This window comes from Nannospalax galili, unplaced genomic scaffold (genome assembly GCF_000622305.1).
Source record: "Nannospalax galili isolate Female #2095 unplaced genomic scaffold, S.galili_v1.0 scaffold806, whole genome shotgun sequence".
Classification (NCBI taxonomy): domain Eukaryota; kingdom Metazoa; phylum Chordata; class Mammalia; order Rodentia; family Spalacidae; genus Nannospalax; species Nannospalax galili.
Window position 1 is genome coordinate 83,611 of NW_008355419.1, and position 19,178 is coordinate 102,788.

At 53.3% G+C, this 19,178-nt stretch overlaps 3 protein-coding genes across 10 annotated transcripts in view; 2 read left to right on the plus strand and 1 right to left on the minus strand.

The window, feature by feature from the left end:
* Positions 1 to 4,047, minus strand: part of Noc2l (NOC2 like nucleolar associated transcriptional repressor) — an 11,507-nt gene extending 7,460 nt beyond the window's left edge. Inside the window, exons 1-6 of one of the 2 annotated variants that reach the window (XM_008852544.3) lie at positions 3,922 to 4,047; positions 3,662 to 3,814; positions 2,590 to 2,764; positions 2,376 to 2,507; positions 1,152 to 1,269; positions 974 to 1,064 (exon numbers count right to left, since the gene is read on the minus strand). In XM_008852544.3, the coding sequence (XP_008850766.1) occupies positions 974 to 1,064; positions 1,152 to 1,269; positions 2,376 to 2,507; positions 2,590 to 2,764; positions 3,662 to 3,814; positions 3,922 to 3,947 (695 nt within the window). In that variant the 5' untranslated portion in view covers positions 3,948 to 4,047. Of the gene's footprint in view, positions 1 to 973; positions 1,065 to 1,151; positions 1,273 to 2,375; positions 2,508 to 2,589; positions 2,765 to 3,661; positions 3,815 to 3,921 lie in introns of both variants that reach the window. The other variant, XM_008852543.3, reaches the window with a different exon arrangement.
* Positions 4,048 to 5,110: 1,063 nt separating this feature from the next.
* Positions 5,111 to 10,640, plus strand: Klhl17 (kelch like family member 17). 5 transcript variants are annotated; one of them, XM_029555809.1, is made up of 13 exons: positions 5,111 to 5,319; positions 5,354 to 5,383; positions 5,955 to 6,214; positions 6,306 to 6,427; positions 6,575 to 6,796; positions 7,245 to 7,361; positions 7,586 to 7,799; positions 8,051 to 8,195; positions 8,280 to 8,447; positions 8,844 to 8,932; positions 9,048 to 9,121; positions 9,334 to 9,515; positions 9,738 to 10,640. In XM_029555809.1, exons 1-13 carry the CDS (start codon positions 5,237 to 5,239, stop codon positions 9,964 to 9,966), a joined length of 1,935 nt encoding a protein of 644 aa, XP_029411669.1. In that variant the 5' UTR covers positions 5,111 to 5,236; the 3' UTR covers positions 9,967 to 10,640. The 5 variants fall into 5 exon arrangements, with proteins under 5 accessions (XP_029411669.1, XP_029411668.1, XP_008850770.1 ...); XM_029555808.1 differs by lacking the exon at positions 5,111 to 5,319 and having other exon boundaries at positions 5,332 to 5,383; XM_008852548.3 differs by lacking the exons at positions 5,111 to 5,319; positions 5,354 to 5,383 and adding an exon at positions 5,395 to 5,596 and having other exon boundaries at positions 7,245 to 7,418.
* An 891-nt stretch (positions 10,641 to 11,531) lies between these two features.
* Positions 11,532 to 18,724, plus strand: Plekhn1 (pleckstrin homology domain containing N1). Of its 3 annotated transcripts, none has more exons than XM_029555873.1 (16): positions 11,532 to 11,614; positions 11,705 to 11,804; positions 14,752 to 14,898; positions 15,002 to 15,082; positions 15,163 to 15,235; positions 15,387 to 15,514; positions 15,590 to 15,721; positions 15,828 to 15,908; positions 16,529 to 16,604; positions 16,756 to 16,904; positions 17,034 to 17,183; positions 17,395 to 17,538; positions 17,709 to 17,849; positions 18,002 to 18,232; positions 18,487 to 18,535; positions 18,621 to 18,724. In XM_029555873.1, the coding sequence occupies exons 1-16, from the start codon at positions 11,532 to 11,534 to the stop codon at positions 18,722 to 18,724; spliced, it is 1,869 nt and encodes a 622-aa protein (XP_029411733.1). The 3 variants fall into 3 exon arrangements, with proteins under 3 accessions (XP_029411733.1, XP_029411734.1, XP_029411735.1); XM_029555874.1 differs by having other exon boundaries at positions 18,005 to 18,232; XM_029555875.1 differs by lacking the exon at positions 18,487 to 18,535 and having other exon boundaries at positions 18,005 to 18,232; positions 18,563 to 18,724.
* Positions 18,725 to 19,178: the final 454 nt, after the last annotated feature.

A 19,178-nucleotide genomic window follows, 5' to 3' on the forward strand; every position in this document is an offset into this window, starting at 1 on the left:
TGTAACAAAGCAGCACCCGCCCCTCCCACAGGCCACATGCTTGGGCACAGTTCAGAGCAACTGTCCTCTAAAATCCTAAGCTATCTTCCTCAGGACTCCTGTCTCAGCTGCCTCCCTATGTCCCTCTTCTGGGTCCCTATGGCCCCATTTCCCAATTTACCGGCACCCAAACTCTATAGCCATCACTCAAGGCCTTTGGGGCCTAACCAGGCACCCTTTGGTGTTGCACACTGTGTGTCTGTGACCTATATGTGTCATGCATCATAAAGAATATGCTTATATACTCAGTTGCAACTAAAATTCCAGACTCGTAACTGCTAAATGGCTGGACATCTAGCAACAGCTTTATAAAACCCCTGTGGGTTTTACATAGTTTACTCTTCAGTGTTCAAGTACTTAGTAATAGATTTTCACCAAAATCTACTGAACTACACCAAGGACCAAAAGCAGGGCTCCCTAAAGTAATCCCATTGTCCAATTTTCCTGATACCTAGACCAACACCATCTGTGTGACACCTGAAGCAACTCACTTGACTCAGGATGCAATCCTGCTTCCAAAATCCCATCTGCCCCTTCATGACAACTGCTCCCCAGGGTCTGGCGGCATTAGCTACTGCCAGCCCACTTGGGCTAATGTTGACTCATATTCTGGATTATCCTCCACCCTCCCCACCTGTTGACTTCCCTAGCCCCTTCTTTCTGTGCTGTCTTCAAATGGACACACCCTACTAATGTACAAGACAAGTGCTATCCCCTTTGAGTGCTGATAGCAGGGCCCTCCCTGGAGTCTGATTCCTAATGGTGCTTAGTTTGACTCTATAGGTACTTACTACCTCAAGACACATGGGTATGTGCACTCTCAGCCCCGCTATGACCCTCCCTATACCAGCTTTTCTGTTGCGCTTCCTCAAGACCTGTGACCTTTTCTACCCCATCAGTGACAAGGTTCCTGCCTACAAGCCCATCCCCTTACTTGCTGCTATTCTTCAGAGCCTTTCCAAACAGCAGCTTCTGAAGACAACCAAAGAGGTCTCTAATGCAGAAGGTGACCAGAGCGTTGAACACTGTAGGGAACATAGATGTCATTTGCCTATGTAAGGAATATAGGTGTCACAATGGAGTCTGACCTGGGTCCCCTAGCCCCAGCTCACCTGCACTATCTGAGACCTGGAACCTGCAAGCCTCAGCAACTTCCTGGTCTCCTTGGGTGGTGGCTACAGCTGCTCGGAATGCCTGCACAACTTCATGGAACAGCCTGGGAGTGAGGTGCTGCTAAAAGGGCAAGAAACCAAAATCACTAGGGGAGCATTAGGCCACACAGTACCTGATTCCAAGAACCTACTCAAGGTGGGAAAGGTGTCCCTAACACACAATCTCAGGGACTGGGCAGTGGTGGAGGTAAGATCACTGGGCTACGGGTTTGTAACAAAAAGGAACTGTGCCTATAGCCCTTTTGGATGGGAGGGAGTGTTTCAAGAGCCCCAGAGGAAAAGTTGAGAGTCCTGGATCATAGGCCAGCTCCAGGTAGTATATGGAGTTCTCCCTTTGAGAAATCAATGGGAGAGTGAACATGACAGCTGATACTTGCAATCCTAGCACTAGAAAAACAGAGGCAAAAAGAATGCTGCAAATTTGAGGCCAAATTCCTCTATATAGAGTATAAGACCAGTCACCAGGGCTACATAGTGAGTCCAAAGCTTAAAAGCCAAATATGAAATCACTAAAAGGACTTCACACACACACCCCCACCATGAACAAATGTTGCTAAAGATTTGACTGTGTCCTCAAAAGCTCATGTGATAGAAATAATGTCTGAATTCATAAGGTGGTATTTGGAAAATGTCCTTTTGGGAAGTAATCAAGATCAGATGATAAGGGTCAGGACCCTACGAGGGCCTTATGAGAGAAAGATGGGGCTCAGGATAGAGCTCTTGCCTAGAATGTATGAGAACCTGGGTTCAATACCTAGCACCCCAAAGAGAGATATGAAGAAGTATCACACAAGGCCTTTACCAAATGCCACCATCATATTCTTAGATTTACTAGCCTCCAGAACTGTGAGCCAATTAAGTTTACAAATTACCAATTGGGTTTACAAATACCCAATCTCTGGTATTCCACTACAGCAAGAGAAAATGCAATGAAACAAACTCTATGCTCAACCCACAGTGGCTCAACTTCAGTGATAGAAGAGCCAATAGAGACTAAGAGGAAGGAATTTGGCAAAACTATATATTGCCACTGAGACTATGCAACCAGGGAATCCCGGCAGATAAAAAAACACATGGTTATTGTATAATGCTCAGAGACATTTGAGGAAGGAAAGAAACCCCTGCCTGTGGGAGTCCAGTCACCCAGCTTATACTGCCTCTCACCCTTGCCCCCTGCTTCCATTTCTCCAACATAGTAAGGGTCACAGGGACAGGCTCATTCTTCTTCCTCTGCAATCCTCTGGGGGCTAAGTTACTGTCCTCTCCTCCATTCTCCTCCTCCTCTTCACTTGCTTCCTGCACCAAACACAAAAGGACCAAGGTAGGACATAATATAGAAGCCACAGTTGCCCCCCTACCCAGGTCTGCCAGGTTTTACCTCCAGCATGTCTGGCAGGGAGTGGAACTGCTCTTCTCCTTCCTCAGAGCTGTCTGAGTCACTGAAGTCCAGTAAGCTCTGATCATTCTCCTGCAGAAACTTGTAGAACTCAGGGTCTCTGTCCCTTAGCCGAGAGAGCTGGTCCTTATGCTCAGAAGCACGCCCTTTATGAGGACTGAGAAATTGTTTTGTAAGACCAGTGGAAAACCAACACCGGGAAGGGCTTCCTGTCCTTCCACATAGCCAGTCTGCTCATCTCCTCAGTGAGGTCATGAGGTTAGTCTGTTCCCTTCACAGTAGCTACTACCAATGACCAAGCAGGAGTTCCAGGAGGTAAGTCATCGGCTCATCTCTCTCCCATACTCACACTCAGAACTTCTGATACCGTTTCAACACAAGCATCTCAAGCACAACATACAATCAGGACTCTTCCAGACCTGCTGTGCACTCACCATGCTCACTCCAGTAGTACCCCCAAATCTACGGGTATGCTTCCTCTCAAAACTCTCAATTTCCACCCTTACCACCCACCCACAATCCTGACCGGCATAGCAATCCTAAGGGCCCTTTCTTGTATGGTATCTAATGTTATTTCACTGTTCAATTGAGGCTGCTTCCCATTTTACCAAGAGATCTTACAAGAAATGTTCTCTCGAACCCAGTCTCCTCATTGTCAGTCACTCTGGGCTCATCGCCTGCTACTTTCCAGAGTCCCTTCGGCCAGTCACACCCGCCTCTGCAATTCCTCAAAGCCGTAGAACTCTAGGGCTTTTGCAGTTCCCACTCAAGTCGCCAATCTAAACCAAGTCCCCCCACCCACCCCAGGCCTTCAGTGCATCTACGAACCACGCCCTCCAGCCTCGGTAATTCTCTTCCGCCCACAGCATGTCCCCGCCAGCACGTGGCAGACTGGTTTACCAAGGACCAAGGGCTTCTCTTTGTCAAAAATGGACATCTAGGCGGCCCGCCAGGGAGGAGAAGGCTGGCCCAGGGTTCTGCACAGCAGCGTGGGGCCCAAGAATCACTGGATGCCGAGCGCTGTGCGCGGCTGGTGCGCTGGACAGACCCTCACCAAGGCAAGGTGCGCGTCCTGGTGTGCTCCAGACTCCTGGGGGCTTCGCCCCGGGTCCTCTCCCGCTCCACAGCCTCCAGGGACTCTTCCGGCTCCGACTCGGAGTCAAAGCCCGAAGCCAAAAACTCGTCCACTGTCAGCTCCGCCAGGCGCCTGCATGTAACAGCAAGTCACAACCTTGCCAGCTGGCCAGCCTCATCCCGAAGCGCAGAGAGACGAATGCGAGCGGGCTTTCCCGCAACGCTTCCAACTCCACTCACCTCCTAGGGGCGCGAGCCACCGCCATGACGTTCAAAGTAACGTGCACCGCATTTCCGGCTCCAGAATGCCTCGCGCCGCCGCACTTCCTCTCGCCTGCCCTGCCCCTCGCTCCTCGCTGGTGGCTCAAGGGTTCTTAGATTGCAATACCGGCGGCCTCCAGGCGGGAGGGCGCTTTTGCCTTCTTGGTCGAGGCTCCTGCACCGAGTGCAGGCTGACTGCCGCGCACAGCTTCTGTGCTCTTCACCAGAAGGAGCAGTAACAACGGTTGCTACCTGGGGAACACAACCCGAGGTCCGACCTGTCCTTCCCGCAGTTCATCTGTGTCATGCAGCTCATTGGCAATAGACAAAAGGCTGATAGCGGGGCCTCCTATGCAAAGAGCGCTTACAAATCAATAACTTAAAAAGCATAGGCTTCGCGGGGCCTGGTGGCGCGTGCCTTTAATGCCTTTAATTCCAGCACTCGGGAGACAGAGACAGGCGGATCTCTCTGATTTGGAGGCCAGCCTGCTCTACATAGTGAGTTCCGGGACAGCTGGGGCTATGGGGAGACCCCGTCTCAAAAAGACCAACAACAAGAACCGAAAAAAAAAAAGCAAAGAAAGATATAAATGGCAACACAGACGCAGACAGCTCATCAAAAATCGGACGACATCAGATGCCTTGGTTTGCTTGTGATTCATTGAAACCAGAAAGTGTGCTGCGTCCATCATCGAGATGCCGCAGCACCTGTCAGCCTCCTGCAGTCCCCAGCAGCCCCTATCCACCTAATGCGCAGAGATTCAGCAGCTGGGAGTTGGTACAGCCAAGCATTTACGTGTAGGAGCGCTGGACCAGGAGGGAAGTTGCCTTTCTACATCCCTGTGGAGTGAAGGCCGTAGAACAGGACAAGAGGGCTAGCACCTGGGGCGAAGCCCGTGCTATAAAAGCCACGTGGGGCTAGTCAATCACAACAGGATGGAGCAGGCTGCTGGGGTTCTAGAACTCGAAGCTAGCCGAGGCACTAGACGCGGGCCAGGGGCTCCCTGGAAGACGACGAGGGAGGTGTGGAGGTTGAGGGAGCGCGGTTCCCAGGCAGAAGGAGGCTGGCAACGCGACGCTGACACCTCGATCTGCCAGTGATGCGAAGGGTGCGGATCGGGAGGACGAGAGGGGCGGGTCCTAGAACCCCGTGAGGCGGGGCGGGCGGCGCCGAGAAACAGCGGCTGCGGCGGCGGGCGTGCTCCGAGGGGCCGCTGCGGCGAAGCTGTACTCCTGTGGTCCGCGTCAGTCATTCTGTATTCCCCGGTTGGCCGCGGGTTTGGCGGCTGAAGTTATGCAGCCCCGCGGCGAGCGCCCAGCTGGCAGGACGCAGAGTCCGGAACACGGCAGCCCGGGGCCTCCCTCCGGGCCTCGTTCCTGAGGCGCTGCCGCCGCCGCAGCCGCAGCCGCAGCCGCCGCCGCCGCCGCCGCAGCCGCCGGCGTGAGTGGGGCGGAGGGAGGGATTGTGCCCCGCAGGCCGCGGGGCACGGTCTCAGCCCTTTGCTACTCTGGCCGCACTTGAACCGGTCTGCAGAATGGGACCAAAGGGACTGCTCGCAGGGCTGGGTGAGGTCAACCTGGTGTGTGGGAGGCAGGGGTCCGCTCCAGAGGGACAGCGCTGGCCAACTTTTTTCCAGCTCCTCCTGCACTCCCAGTGAGTGCTGAGGACACCTGTCCCCTGGGAACTGCCTTGGTGGGCGGGGGCGGCACTGGAAGAGGAGCTTAGAGCAGAGGAGGGATGATGGACAGAAGAGGAATAGGCACCATTGGGAACAGGCTTAGGTTTAGAGAGGAGTGTCTGGTCTGGCTCCAGTGAAGCTTCTTGACAGGAGGGAGGTCTTGAGCCCTGAAAAGTGGCACTGAGTGACAGGATGGTCCTTAATGGGCTGCTGGCCCCTGATGACTGGACTGCTGGGGATAGAGTGCAGCTGCCCAGACTGTGCCCAGAGTTCTCAAGGGTAGGTGAGGGGCTCCCTACAGTGTAAACCCTGACCTAGCCCTGCGGCCTGCAGCCCTGAAGCAGAGCGTGCCCGACCCAGACAGACCCGGCCTGCAGCCCCCATGGAAGGTGCCATGCAGCTGCTGAGCCGAGAGGGCCATAGTGTGGCCCACAACTCCAAGAGGCACTACCATGATGCCTTCGTGGCCATGAGCCGAATGCGGCAGCGTGGCCTCCTGTGTGACATCGTCCTGCATGTGGCTGCCAAGGAGATCCGCGCACATAAAGTAGTGTTGGCTTCCTGCAGTCCCTATTTCCACGCCATGTTCACAAGCAAGTACCACATACCACAGTCTGGGCAGCCCTTGGGGGCCCTATGCAGGTTTCCCAGGGTAGGTACCAGCCTGACTCACTGTCCTCACAGATGAGATGAGTGAGAGCCGCCAGACACATGTGACGCTACATGACATTGACCCTCAGGCCTTAGATCAGCTGGTGCAGTTTGCATACACAGCTGAGATTGTGGTGGGCGAGGGCAATGTACAGGTGAGGAGTCCCATCCCCACACCTATACTCTCTAAAGCCTCCTGCCCAGGTCCCTGTGCCCTGGCCTCCCCAGTCCTCTCCCCATTCTCCAATTGCTCTGTGCTCTCCTGGCCCCCCCTTAGAGTCTCATGTATCTCCATGTCCCAGACTCTACTTCCAGCTGCCAGCCTCCTACAGTTGAATGGTGTCCGAGATGCCTGCTGCAAGTTCCTGTTGAGCCAGCTTGACCCTTCCAACTGCCTGGGCATTCGTGGATTTGCAGACACACACTCATGCAGTGACCTGCTCAAAGCAGCACACAGGTATGTGCTGCAGCACTTCGTGGACGTGGCCAAGACTGAGGAGTTCATGCTGTTGCCACTTAAGCAGGTAACCACTGAAGCAGGTAACATGCCAGTTGGGACTCAGCCTACACCTTTTCCTTGTCCCAGTGCAGACCCCAGTAACCAGTGCCTCAAAATCTGTATTCTCAGTTCCTGATACAAGTTCTACCTTAGGATCCATACCCTGGCCATCCCCCAACCGTGTCCCCATTGTCTGACTTTACCCAAGCCTTTGCCTTAGATTCCTGTCCTTACCACACTCCAGGAACATGAACCTCAGTCTCTGATTTCATGTCCCCAAGACTACTCAAAGCCTAGGACACCCTCTACCATTGGGACCATATTTTGTGGGTTTTGACTTTGTGTGGCCCCTTCCGCTAAGAACTGTTGGGGGAGGGGTGCTCCCTCCTTCCAATATTCCCAGATACCTCCAGGCCTTCCTGGGCCCACAAGACCCTCCCCAGATGTCAGGTCTGAGCACCTCTTACCCCCAGGTGCTGGAATTGGTCTCTAGCGACAGCCTGAATGTGCCTTCAGAGGAAGATGTCTACCGTGCAGTCCTGAGCTGGGTCAAACATGATGTAGACACTCGGAGGCAGCATGTCCCAAGGGTGAGACCAGGCCCTGGAACTCCCATGGTGTCCAGAGAGAATGCAGGTGGCCAAGGTGTGAGTGTTCATGGAGTCCTTACCTAATCTCCCATTCAGAGACCCCTTAGGGGCAATACAGGAACCTGTCTCAACCCGTTGTACAGGTGGGGTAGGCATCTGGTTGTCTCAGCCCTGGGGCAAATGTGCCCTAGAATCTTGCCTTACCTTTGCACCTCCTACCCTAGCTGATGAAGTGTGTGCGGCTGCCTCTGCTGAGCCGAGACTTCCTACTAGGCCATGTGGATGCTGAGAGCCTTGTGAGGCATCATCCTGATTGCAAAGACCTGCTCATTGAGGCCCTAAAGTTCCACCTGCTGCCTGAGCAAAGGGGTGTTCTGGGTACCAGCCGCACCCGGCCCCGTCGCTGTGAGGGTGCTGGCCCTGTGCTCTTTGCTGTTGGTATGGCTCTTTGCTTCTCTTTCCCATCCTTGCCCTGGGTCATCCACCCCTAGTCAGAACACAAACCCAGACTACCACACACATGACCTGTATCCCAGGGATCCTATGGTATGGGGCCTACCATTGTGACCCAAACCTCATCTCTTCCAATTCCTGGAGTCCTGGTATCTTTGCCCTTAGGCTGTACTAGAGCTGTCCCCCCACTAGCCACACACCTTCCTAGGTCCCTTATCTTTTCACCCACCTATCAGGTGGTGGGAGCCTGTTTGCCATCCATGGAGACTGTGAAGCATATGACACTCGAACCGACCGCTGGCACGTAGTGGCCTCCATGTCCACACGTCGGGCCCGGGTAGGAGTCGCTGCTGTTGGGAACAGGCTGTATGCTGTGGGCGGGTAAGCATAGAAGCTGGGCTTGGGTCAGGGGGTTATCACATGCCTGCCAGGCCATCCTTGATCAGTAGCGGACTCTTCTCCTAGCTACGATGGAACCTCAGACCTGGCTACTGTGGAGTCCTATGACCCTGTGACCAACACATGGCAGCCCGAGGTGTCCATGGGCACAAGGCGAAGCTGCCTGGGTGTAGCTGCCCTGCATGGGCTTCTGTATGCAGCCGGCGGCTATGATGGGGCTTCCTGCCTCAACAGGTAGTAGTTGGGGTTAGGGCCCCAGTGGCCTTGCAGGGTTGGCTCAGCAGCAGCAGGTGAGGCTGACTTGACCATGAAGTTACATCTAGCCAAGGAAATGCACAGATCCTTCTTGACCCAGGCCACTTGGTCACCACCAAGGTTTCCAAGGCCTCTTTACCTCAGGCCACCACAGCAGTAGGGCCCAGGCTCTATTCTGTCCCTCTTTCTCTCTGGGACCCTCCCTCCAGTCCAGGCAGCCAGGAACCTATACCTATCCAACAGACCTTGCTGTCTACTCATAGAGTTTGTGGTGCCCAGCACAGGATTTCAGCCACACCATTGGGGTGAGCAGGTCCTGGGGCAGGTTCACCTGACTGTTTTAGTTAAACAACAGCATCGTTCTGGTGCCCACAGTGCTGAACGATATGACCCATTGACGGGAACATGGACATCCATTGCTGCCATGAGCACCCGGAGAAGATATGTGCGTGTGGCCACACTGGGTGGGTGACAGGACCTGCTTCCTGTGGTGACTGCTTTCATGCCTGCCCGTTTCCCACCTACCCTCCAGTCCCTCACACCCTGCAGAAGCACCATGGGTATGTTGCCTTCCCACAGATGGGAACCTGTACGCTGTGGGCGGTTACGACAGCTCATCACACCTGGCCACTGTGGAGAAGTACGAGCCCCAGGTGCATAATGCACCCCTATCACAATGACTTCCTTTCAAGTGCTGTGGGGGTGGTGTCATCCCATCTTCTGGCTACCAGTGCCCCCCAAGGGATCTGCCTTCTATATCCTACCCCTCTCCTACAGATCCCCACCCAGGAGTAGAGCCTGCATTACAGCAAAGGTGTTATACCCTTGTTGGGTCTACTTCTAGCCTGTACGCTTGTCTCCACAGGTGAATGCATGGACACCTGTGGCCTCAATGCTGAGCCGGCGCAGCTCAGCAGGTGTAGCAGTGCTGGAGGGTGCCCTGTATGTGGCAGGGGGCAACGATGGCACAAGCTGCCTCAACTCAGTGGAGAGATATAGCACCAAGGCTGGTGCCTGGGAGAGTGTGGCACCCATGAACATCCGCAGGTCTATAAGGCCAGGGGTGGGTGGTGAGTGGTTCTGCCACTATAGCTGGTTTACCCCAGGAGACTAGCTCCAGAGTTGTGAACAAAGCGCCTTGATAGTGTTTCTCCTGGACACCTGGGCCTCTCCTAGTTCTGCCCCTGTGGTTCCTCCCTCTGTGCCCCACTCTTTTGGATTCTCTCTTGGCCTGCCCCTTGGGCTCACTCTTGCATACCCAACCCCCAGGAGCACACATGACCTGGTGGCCATGGACGGCTGGCTCTATGCTGTTGGGGGCAATGATGGCAGCTCCAGCCTCAACTCCATAGAGAAGTACAACCCAAGGACCAACAAGTGGGTGGCAGCATCCTGCATGTTCACACGGCGCAGCAGTGTGGGTGTGGCAGTGCTGGAACTGCTCAACTTCCCACCACCTTCCTCACCCACTCTCTCTGTGTCCTCTACCAGCCTCTGACCCATGTCAGACAACCCAGAAGCCTTCCACATGCCTTAAGCCCCACAGGGCAGCCCTACCACCTTCCTGTCTTCTGCCAAGTGTTGGGGCAGATCACAAACCCCACCAGGGACTTCCTGCTCCTTCAGTCCTTGTCTTTGTGTTTATTCGTTCTTGTTCATTTATGTGTGTGCCATTTATTTACTTATTTATTGGTTCATTATTTATTGATGGATGAGAAATGCTGCAGCTACCAGTTCACACATTTACTCTCTGATGTCAACTCTCCTGCGTGCAGGGGATCAAGCAGCCCTCCAGAATGTCTTCTCACCTGGCTACCTCTTTGTGGAGGCAGCAGGGAATGCTGGGAGTAAACACTCACTACAGGAGAATGAGCGACACATCTGGGCTCTGTAAACAGCAGGAAGCAGAGCGGCTGTCATAGTAGAGCAGTAGTGGAGGCAGAGGCTTTCTCAGAAGGTGCAGACCCCTAGCCAGTCTTTTGCACACAGCTCTTGTCCCTGCCAGGCACTGCCCCTGAGGGCTCAAAGCAGAGTTCCTGTGTCTTGTGTATACAATGTCGTGTCTTTTCTGGATCTGTATGAAGCTGGACACATAACATGCACTTAGACACTGCATAGCAATATGAGCCAACTTGAACAATAAATATGTTTCTTAGGCTCCATGGGCCTGAGGCTGAGTGTCCATCTCTGACCTTTTTTGTCCCCTCTGCTTATGGCTGCAGCACATCTTTGGTTCCTGTCTGAACAATAGGGTGGAGGTCTATAAACAAATGTGCAACCCTGCTCACATATTGGGTGTTAGTGTGTAGAGTTGCAAGACAGCAATTCTATATCCACATGGGGCACAGACCGGTGTACCTGTTCACAAGCAGAGATTGGCTGCTATCCTAGTCCTGAGGCTCCTGTCAGACCCCATATTCTAAGGCTGTGGGGCACATAAGGAAAATAGGCCCCATACCTCATCCTTACTATCTTGGGCACCTGGGAGCCATATGGCCTCTTTGCTGCTTTTGGTTTAGCCTTGGGGACCTTGATTTGGGTCTGGAGTAAGTGTTGGCCCAGGCAGGAGAGAAGCTGAAGGGACGGTTCTGGCTTCCCCTCATATGATGTTGCACTCTTTCAACAATTAAGAGTGAACACAAGTCCTCTATAGCCACCAGTGGCTCACCAACTGGGATCAATGTGGAAACAGGATGTGTAGGAGAAGGGCAACTGGGAGGCGAGATCCCTGGGTTTACAGAACTACAACATCCAGGCATCTCCAGACTGAGCATAGGTAGTATACAAACCTGGACTTCCTGGCCAGACCTGTATAAACTGGCAGCTGAGGTGGGGTTCTTGCCCTAAGGCTGCCCTGCGGGGAGAACCCTAGAAACTAGGTCCCACTGGAAGGCTCCCTTCAGGTCGGAGCAATCATGAGCCCACAGAGGCCCCTCCTTTGGCCCTTGGGTAAGGGCAGGGCCTTCCGTGGCCACGCCTACCAGCTGGAGGTGCTAGCAGACAGCTTGGGACCAGAGACCCAGACCTGTCGACCTGCCCAGTCCAGGCTAGCTGCCGCCACCCATGGGGAACAGCCACTGCGTCCCTCAGGCCCCCAGGAGGCTGCGGGCCTCTTTCTCCAGAAAGCCATCGCTGAAGGGAAACAGGTGAGGGGCGTGGCCTGGCCATGAAGCAATAGGGGCTCCCTCAACCTGCTGCCAGGACCAGGCCATGAGCCTCATTTTCCTTGTTCTCAGAGAAGGTAGCGCCAGGAAGCTACCTGGCCTGTTTGGCTCTGAGGCCAGCCCTGATGGTGACACCGTGGCTGAAAAGATCTTCCACTACATCCCCGGGACGGTGAGCAGAGGGGCGTATCCCGGTGGGGCAACAGCGGCCTGGGTGGTCTGCATGGTCAGGTTCAGCCCAGTACCGGTCTGCTATGGCACCTGGTCTGGAGTCTGGGTACTGCTCTGTGCTTCCCCTGTATGACTGTGTGTGCCAATGTATGGTGACAGTGTGGACATTGCATTTTCAACAGCTCAGGGTCTTCCCTGGCCAGCTTGGGGGAATCAAATCCAAAGCAACGTGAGGAAGGGGACACTGCCCTTCCCTGGGGAGCTTATCCACCGAAAGTCTGGGTTGAGAGCGAAACTGAGACCAGTTTCTGAGTCAGTAGCAAACAGGGCGGGGCCTTCTTAGTCTGCTATGCATCCAAGGGGACACCCCCCGACCCCACGCCCTCTCAGTGGGGCGGATGGCAGACAGCAGTGTTGAGGCTTCAAAGTCAATAGCGAGCTTACTCCAGGACCAGACCATGTTTCAGTCCCCATACACCCCCACACCCGGCAGAGCTGTTTCTGCAGCCAGCAGCTACCACAATCCCCTATTGCAGGTCCCTCTCCCCATACAGCAAGGAGCTGGCTCCAGAGCACCTATAGACTAACTCTCATGAGAGCTGAAGAACAACCATTCTATGTGTCTAAGGATTAGTTTCGAGGAAAGACCCCCAGTCCCATTTCCCAACTCTCTGGTATTAGGTTGAGAGGAGCCTGGGCTGCAGGTCTAACAGGAACACCTCCTACTTCACTGCTCTCAGAGGACCACACCCACCAGGGTGGAGGAGCCTCTGTCTTGTGTACAGGCACCTGGACTTCTCTATCAGGGCTAGGGCAAGACTCCCATCCTGTATTCCTGGTGCTGTAGCTGATTTAGATTACCAGAGCATACCTTTCTCACATGTTCTCACCAAGCTGGGAATACTACCACGACATCTCCTGGTCTCTGAGATCCCAGGGCTCCCTGAAGGCAAGTGCCAGCCTCAAAATTTTCAGAAGTTGTGAGGAAGAGGGGCCCTGGCCTGGTCAAGATGTGGGATCCCTTTCTATGGCCCTATCTCAGACCCCAACTTCCTCCATTCAGGTCCAGGGCTTGTCCTATGATTCTGGGAGGGAGTCCCAAGGTTCCCTGGTAGTCCTCCCTAGCCAGGACACAATAGCTGGATGGGGCAGGGTATGACACTCAGGAGGTAGGGTCGGGGGAGGAATCCTGTCCAGGCATGGAGCCAAGCCTCCTGAGCACTGCAACTGGGCACTGGGCTCTAGGTGAATTCTGCACCTGTGCTATAATTGGCCGTCACAATTCCAAGGCTGTCTAGGCCCTAACACCAGCTTCATGGCCCTTCCTGATTCATGGCCTGTTTTTGGCAGGTGCTGTCCAGCATCAGTTTCCACACTGGACGTGGGTACAGGAGGCCCCACCCATAGTCAGGAAGGATGGGATCTGTGTCTGTTTGTTCACATTCCTAGGCCTGCGCTAGAAGTAGTTCAACTTGGCCAGTGCATAGCACCTCATGCAGGTGGTTCTGGGCAGCTTCCAAAGAGAACATTCCTTGCTGCCCAGCTTACTCCTAAGCCTGTGGATCCCAGCTCATTCCATGCCATTAGCACCCATTCCTACCTGACCCCTAATATGATATCAAACCTCCCATTTATAAAGAACTTTGCCTGCGGGGCGTGGTGACACATGCCTTTAATCCCAGCACTCTGGAGGCAGAGGCAGGCAGATCTCTGTGAGTTCAAGGCCAGCCTGGTCTACATAGCAGGTGCCAGGGAGACTCTGTCTCAAAAAAGACAAAATAAATAAATAAATAAATAAAAATACTTGGAAGGCAGAGGTAGGTGAATATCTGTGAGTTTGAGGTCAGCCTGGTCTACCTAGTGAGCTGGTCTACATAGCAGGTGCCAGGGAGACTCTGTCTCAAAAAAGACAAAAAAATAAATAAATAAATAAAAATAAAAGAACTCTGCCTGGACTGGCTTAGTATTGTATAGATGTTGAGCCTCCCTCCCTCCCAGCACAGCCCAGGCCCTTTCTCAGGCTATGTAGAGACAAGAGTAAACAAAGTAGACTAGACTGCTTTTCTTACCTGCTTCCATTCCTATGTCAAAAACAGTTAAGACAAACAAGATAAGATAGAGTAAGCCAGACTAAATCAGTACTAAGAGAAAAGCAAAGGTTAGAGTTTTAGAAGGGCATCCAGAGAGAAGCCCTGAATGGGTGAGATGGGGAGTTGGAGCTGAGTAGTCCCAGCAGAGGCACTGCAAGTGCAAAGATTATACAGCATGTGCCTTATGTGACTGGAAAAAGGAAGAAAAGGACCAGGCCCTGAGTCAGATCAGAGAACTCCTCAGGCTATTGTCATGGCTCTACCGTGAGTGAGATAAATAGTATATGTATGGTGAACTGGGGAAGCCAGCGTAGGCTCACAAAAGCTGGCTAATGTCTCCTTCCACCTCCAAGTTCACAGACATTGTTTTGGTAGACCAAAGTGGGCAGTGCCAGGAATATTTATACCAAAGAAAGTAGTAAATATTACAAGCCAGGACCCTGGATGTTTTTGTTTTTGTTTTTTCATAGAACCAAGTAATAAAACATTGCCAACTGACATTGAAAACATGAGACAGCTTTGAGTGTTATCTCATCGAGACACTTCAAAACTCTTTGGAAAGTCTTGAATGACCAAAGTCAAGTTACACAGTGTAGGAAATAATGAGGATAAAGATTGAACCCACTGACTCCTAACCTCACTATGTACCACAGAGTGAAAAAGTTATGTGTATGTGTATGGTGTATACATATAATGCTACTTTTCATGTGAAGAGGCTTCAGTGCGTGTACAGTCCACATCTATGTGTATGTTCTTGATGTATTTTGTAGCCATGAGTGAACAGATCAGGACCGTATACAGTGGCTATGTGTATGTTGCCTGGGGCTCTGGCCCTTTCTCTAAACCCTGCTCCCCCAGGACATTCCCAGCCTGGAAAATCAGCCAGAAAACCTAGAGCAGCCGTTCCTGAGTGTATTCAAAAAGGGGCGGCAGAGGACACCTGTGAGGAACCTAGGCAAAGTTGTACACTATTCCAAAGTCCAACTGCGGTTCCAACACAGCCAGGTAGGGGCCATACCAGGTAGAGGAATGCTCAGGAACCAACATCCCTGCCAGCCTGGGGCTGGTCCTCCATATTCTAAGACTGGTGGTCCTGCTCCCCCTCTAGGACATCAGTGACTGCTACCTAGAGCTGTTCCCCTCCCACCTGTACTTCCAGGCCCATGGTTCTGAAGGACTTACATTCCAGGTGAGTGGTATGGACAAGGGGAGGGGATGGCTCTGTCCTGTTGGAGTCCCTGCAGCCCTTCCTACACTGTCCTGTGGCAGGGGCTGCTACCACTGACAGAATTGAGCATCTGCCCAATTGATGGGTCCAGAGAGCACACCTTCCAGATTACAGGTATGTGGAGAGTACTGGCCTGGCCCCCAAAGGGCACCTCTGGACCTGTACCTTGGAGGTCTGCTTGGTGGCCTTGGAGAAGAGACTTTCCTGTGGACTTCTGGGAACTATAAGTTTAGCCTCCTAGTCCACTTGACTCTTTCACCCTCAGGCCCACTCCCTGCCCCGCTCCTTGTTCTCTGCCACAGTGAAGCAGAGCTCAGGCATTGGCTCTACCACCTGGAGAAGCAAATGGCCCTCATGGGGGGTCTGCGGCGTTGCCACTCAGCACCCCCACAGGTCAGTGACAAGAATCCTCGAGCCCCTCCCCCATCTGAAAGCTCTGCCCCTAATGTACTTCTTTCTCCTCCCCAGGGTCCTCAGGGGAATGAACTCTCCTGGACTCTGCAGTGCAGTCTGACCCAGCTTCAAAGAGCATCAAGACATGAATTTATGAGCAGTGCCATCTGTGCTTCAAGGGTCAAGCTGCAATATCTGCCCTCCCAGGTGGGTAGATGGAAACATGGAGTCTGATGAGACAGAAAGGAATGTAGGAGCAGGTAGGTCAGGACTGTAAGTGCCCAGCCCCACTCCATCCTTTAATCCCTTACAGGAGCAGTGGGACCGGCTCCTAGTACTGTACCCAGCATCCCTGGCCATCTTCTCTGAGGAGCCAGATGGGCTTGGCTTTAAGGTGGGCCCTCCCCAAGAAGACCTGCCCCAGGGAGGTGCCTTTTGTGGGGTGGGGGTGGAGACTCAGAAACCTGTTTTTCAAGGCCTGTTGGGGCAGAGCATAAGGTTCCACCTATTTGGCTCCCCTGGTCAATCTAGTCTCTGCTCTGGTGCAGAGAAGGAGTACCCACTCTCCACATCCCATCTCATCCTGGAGGTTCATCAGCCAGCCACTCTGGAGTCTCTCATGAACGCTTGCTTATCCCCTTTGTTTCTGAGTACCTTCACCCTTTGTGTGTGAGTGTGTGTGTGTGCGTGTGTGTGTATGTGTGTGTGTGTGTTCTGCAGCCATTGCATTATACTGGTGTGTATTCGCAGTCACTGAAAAACACACAAAGGGTGCTTCCTTGACAGGGGCCAGTCCCTATAAGCATCTGTCTGCAACTGGCATCTCTGGTGATGATCCAACAGGAGATAGAGTGAAGATGTCCCAGGACAAAGAACCACCTAGTCTTCCTTAGGGTGTCAACCTCAGTGCAAAGTGGACTAAGTATTCAGCCCAGCTCTGGAGGGCAGGACAAATGGATGGGGTCTGACAAAGGTTGGGGTGACCCAAATGAATGCCTATTCCTCACTCCACAGGGGGAGCTTCCACTGAGTGCCATCCATATCAACCTGGAAGAGAAGGAGAAGGAGATCCGCTCCTTCCTAATTGAAGGTGAGGTCCTCCCTCATATCTGCCCACTGCTTAGCTGGCCTCCTGGGAAGAGTGTGATCCTGGTGGATGGCCCAGCTCTTTGCTGGGGGCTGTATGGATAGGGAATGCACCCTGTCCTGCCAGGCCTCAGTTCACATTGTCTGTGTGCTAGGCCACCTCATCAACACCATTCGTGTGGTATGTGCCAGTTATGAGGATTACAGTCACTGGCTGCTTTGCCTTCGGACTGTCTCTCGCAGGGATGGGGCCTACCTGCTACCTGGCCCAGAGAGTTTCCTAGGACTTCAAGAACCCACACAGGTGAGGGGTCAGTGGGGCCCCTATAGCTCAGGTCCTAGGTAGTGGTACAAAATAGGAGCAGAGGTGTGGGTTGAGGCAGGAACAGGTAGGGAGACAGATCTAGCTACTCACCTCACCTCTGCTGCCTAGGTTATGGGTGGAGACCAAGGTTCACTCTCTTCTGATGGACAGACCAAATGGAAATTAGAGTGTCCACTGCCCCCTAACACCTGCACAAGCCACTCCCTCCCTGAGTCCTCAGTGCCATCCTCTATAAGCTGCCCTGCTCATCCTGTACCTGTGAGTACCTGAGGGAATGAAAGAGGAAAGTAGGTGGGAAACTATGGGACTTCTGTTTGCTAGGGAGCCCGGGTCCCCCAATTCCATAGTGACTCTGGTCCCTGGTTCCTCAGGGAGGGCACTTAGTTAGACTTCCATGCAACCTCATAGAAGAAGAGACTGTGGGGAAAAGGCACAGGAGAACTTTCTGGGAGGTTCTTGGTTCCCACAGAACCAGGCCAACCCTAACTGTGCCAGCATTGGCCGAAAGAGGACAGAGCTGAGGCGCAGCAGCAGCAACCAGTCATCCAAGGGCAAGGCCCGAGAAGTACCTGGCCCAACTATCCCACTGCCCCTGAACCTGGACCTGACCAAGGTGGGCCCACCACATGCCATGACCCCAGGCTGTTCTCCCTCCTGCTTCTACTTACTTGTCTGTCTCTCAGTCCAGGTTGTCCTAAATCCCCCAGAGACCTCTTTTTCAAAGTATTGAAGGTTCTGGTTGCTTCCAGCTGGGGGAACCCATGTCTCCCCTTCTTCCTGTAGGTAAATGTGCTGGGCCTGGACAGTGGCACAGAGGCTCCAGACCACTCTTTGGAAAACCCACACTCCCCACTCTATGCTGATCCCTACACACCACCAGCTACATCCCACCGCAAGATCACAGATATCCAAGGCCTAGATGAGGTCAGTGCCCTGCTACGTATGCTGCAGTGGAGTTAAAAAGATGCCAAAAGCTTGAAGGCCATGAAGAGAGGTTAAGGGTGTTTCTAGGCAAGGGATCCTGGGGCTTCACAGTAGTCCCAGACTGGGGCCTCAGATTACCAATACTTTCCCAGCAGTTCCTCAAAGTGATGCAGACTTCATCTGGACCTGAGCTATCAAGGCCATTCCCTTCAGTACCCGTGTCTGTGCCTGTCTCTGATCCCAGCTCTGGAATCTCCAGCTCCCCTGGGCCCCTCACCCCCCATTTGCTCTCCAAGAAAGGTACCCTGCATTCCAGAGCCTCCCAGAGACACCGGAGCTCCATTAAGAGCAGGGGGCCATGGCCCCCAGACTCCCCTCAGCTTGTGAGTAGCATTCTGTACTCTGGTATGAGGTGGTCCTAGGCCCTGGGATCAGAGCATGCTTGGCAGAGGGTTCTGGGGACTCCAAGGGGAAAAGAAAACTCAGAGAATATGGGGCAGGAAGAGACCAAGGACACCAACAGAGGGTGGCAGAACAGGAAGCTTGGGGGTAAGGAGAAGAATGTGGCAAGGGCCTGGCAGATTGGGTAGACTGATCTGTGCTGCTGGCTCTGAGACTTGTGTTCTGGGACTCCCAGGTTATCCCTACCAGGGAAGGTTCACCCGGTACCCTGCTTCCTCCCCCAGGTAAGTGAGAGTCTTCCCTCTTTCTAGGGAGAGGTGCTAACTTCCTACAGGCTGATGCCTGACTTGCTTCTGTCTTCCCTACTAGATGAAGAGGCTCCTGTCTGTGACAGGACTTCATCTCCTTCCCACCAGAAGTGGCCACGGCTCAGAAGGCCTGCAGAGGAGGGGGGACTCATCCAATGGATCTGATGGCCCTGAGATGGGCTGCTTCTCAGAAACATAACTAGCTAGCACCAACCTGGATGGGAATATGTAGCCATACTAGCCCTATTTAGCCGTCATTAAATCCACCAGGGTCTGACCCCAGTAGGTCAAGGGTGTCTCTAGAATGCTAAGAGTAGAAGCATCTCTCACCAGGTTCTGTCTGACTCCTCAGCTTTAGCAGCTAGAGCAACTGGAGGGAGGTGCCTCTTCCTAGGGACAAACCAGGAAGGGATACCAATGAGATACTCATCATTGATGCTGAGGGTGCTAGACCAGATCATCACCCAGAAGTGGGGGACAGCAGGAATTTGAAGTACATGGAAAAAGTCAGGTTGTCAAGCTCAGTGTGTATGAGGTCAGAGGGCATGAGAGTAGGAGGTCAGTAAGGTGAGAGCTATCACAAGTAGAGTAGTGCTTAGTGAGAAGAATGGGAAGATCT

Bases quoted from the DNA above. Each gene is read 5' to 3' on its own strand.
- Klhl17 (XM_008852548.3), top strand. From the start codon at position 5,478: ATGGGACCAAAGGGACTGCTCGCAGGGCTGGGTGAGGTCAACCTGGTG. The intron at 5,597-5,954 runs GTGAGTGCTGAG...TGCGGCCTGCAG, and splicing joins CAGCTCCTCCTGCACTCCCA to CCCTGAAGCAGAGCGTGCCC. The intron at 8,448-8,843 runs GTAGTAGTTGGG...TGGTGCCCACAG, and splicing joins GGGGCTTCCTGCCTCAACAG to TGCTGAACGATATGACCCAT.
- Plekhn1 (XM_029555875.1), top strand. From the start codon at position 11,532: ATGGGGAACAGCCACTGCGTCCCTCAGGCCCCCAGGAGGCTGCGGGCC. The intron at 15,083-15,162 runs GTGAGTGGTATG...GTCCTGTGGCAG, and splicing joins CTGAAGGACTTACATTCCAG to GGGCTGCTACCACTGACAGA. The intron at 17,850-18,004 runs GTCAGTGCCCTG...CTTTCCCAGCAG, and splicing joins ATATCCAAGGCCTAGATGAG to TTCCTCAAAGTGATGCAGAC.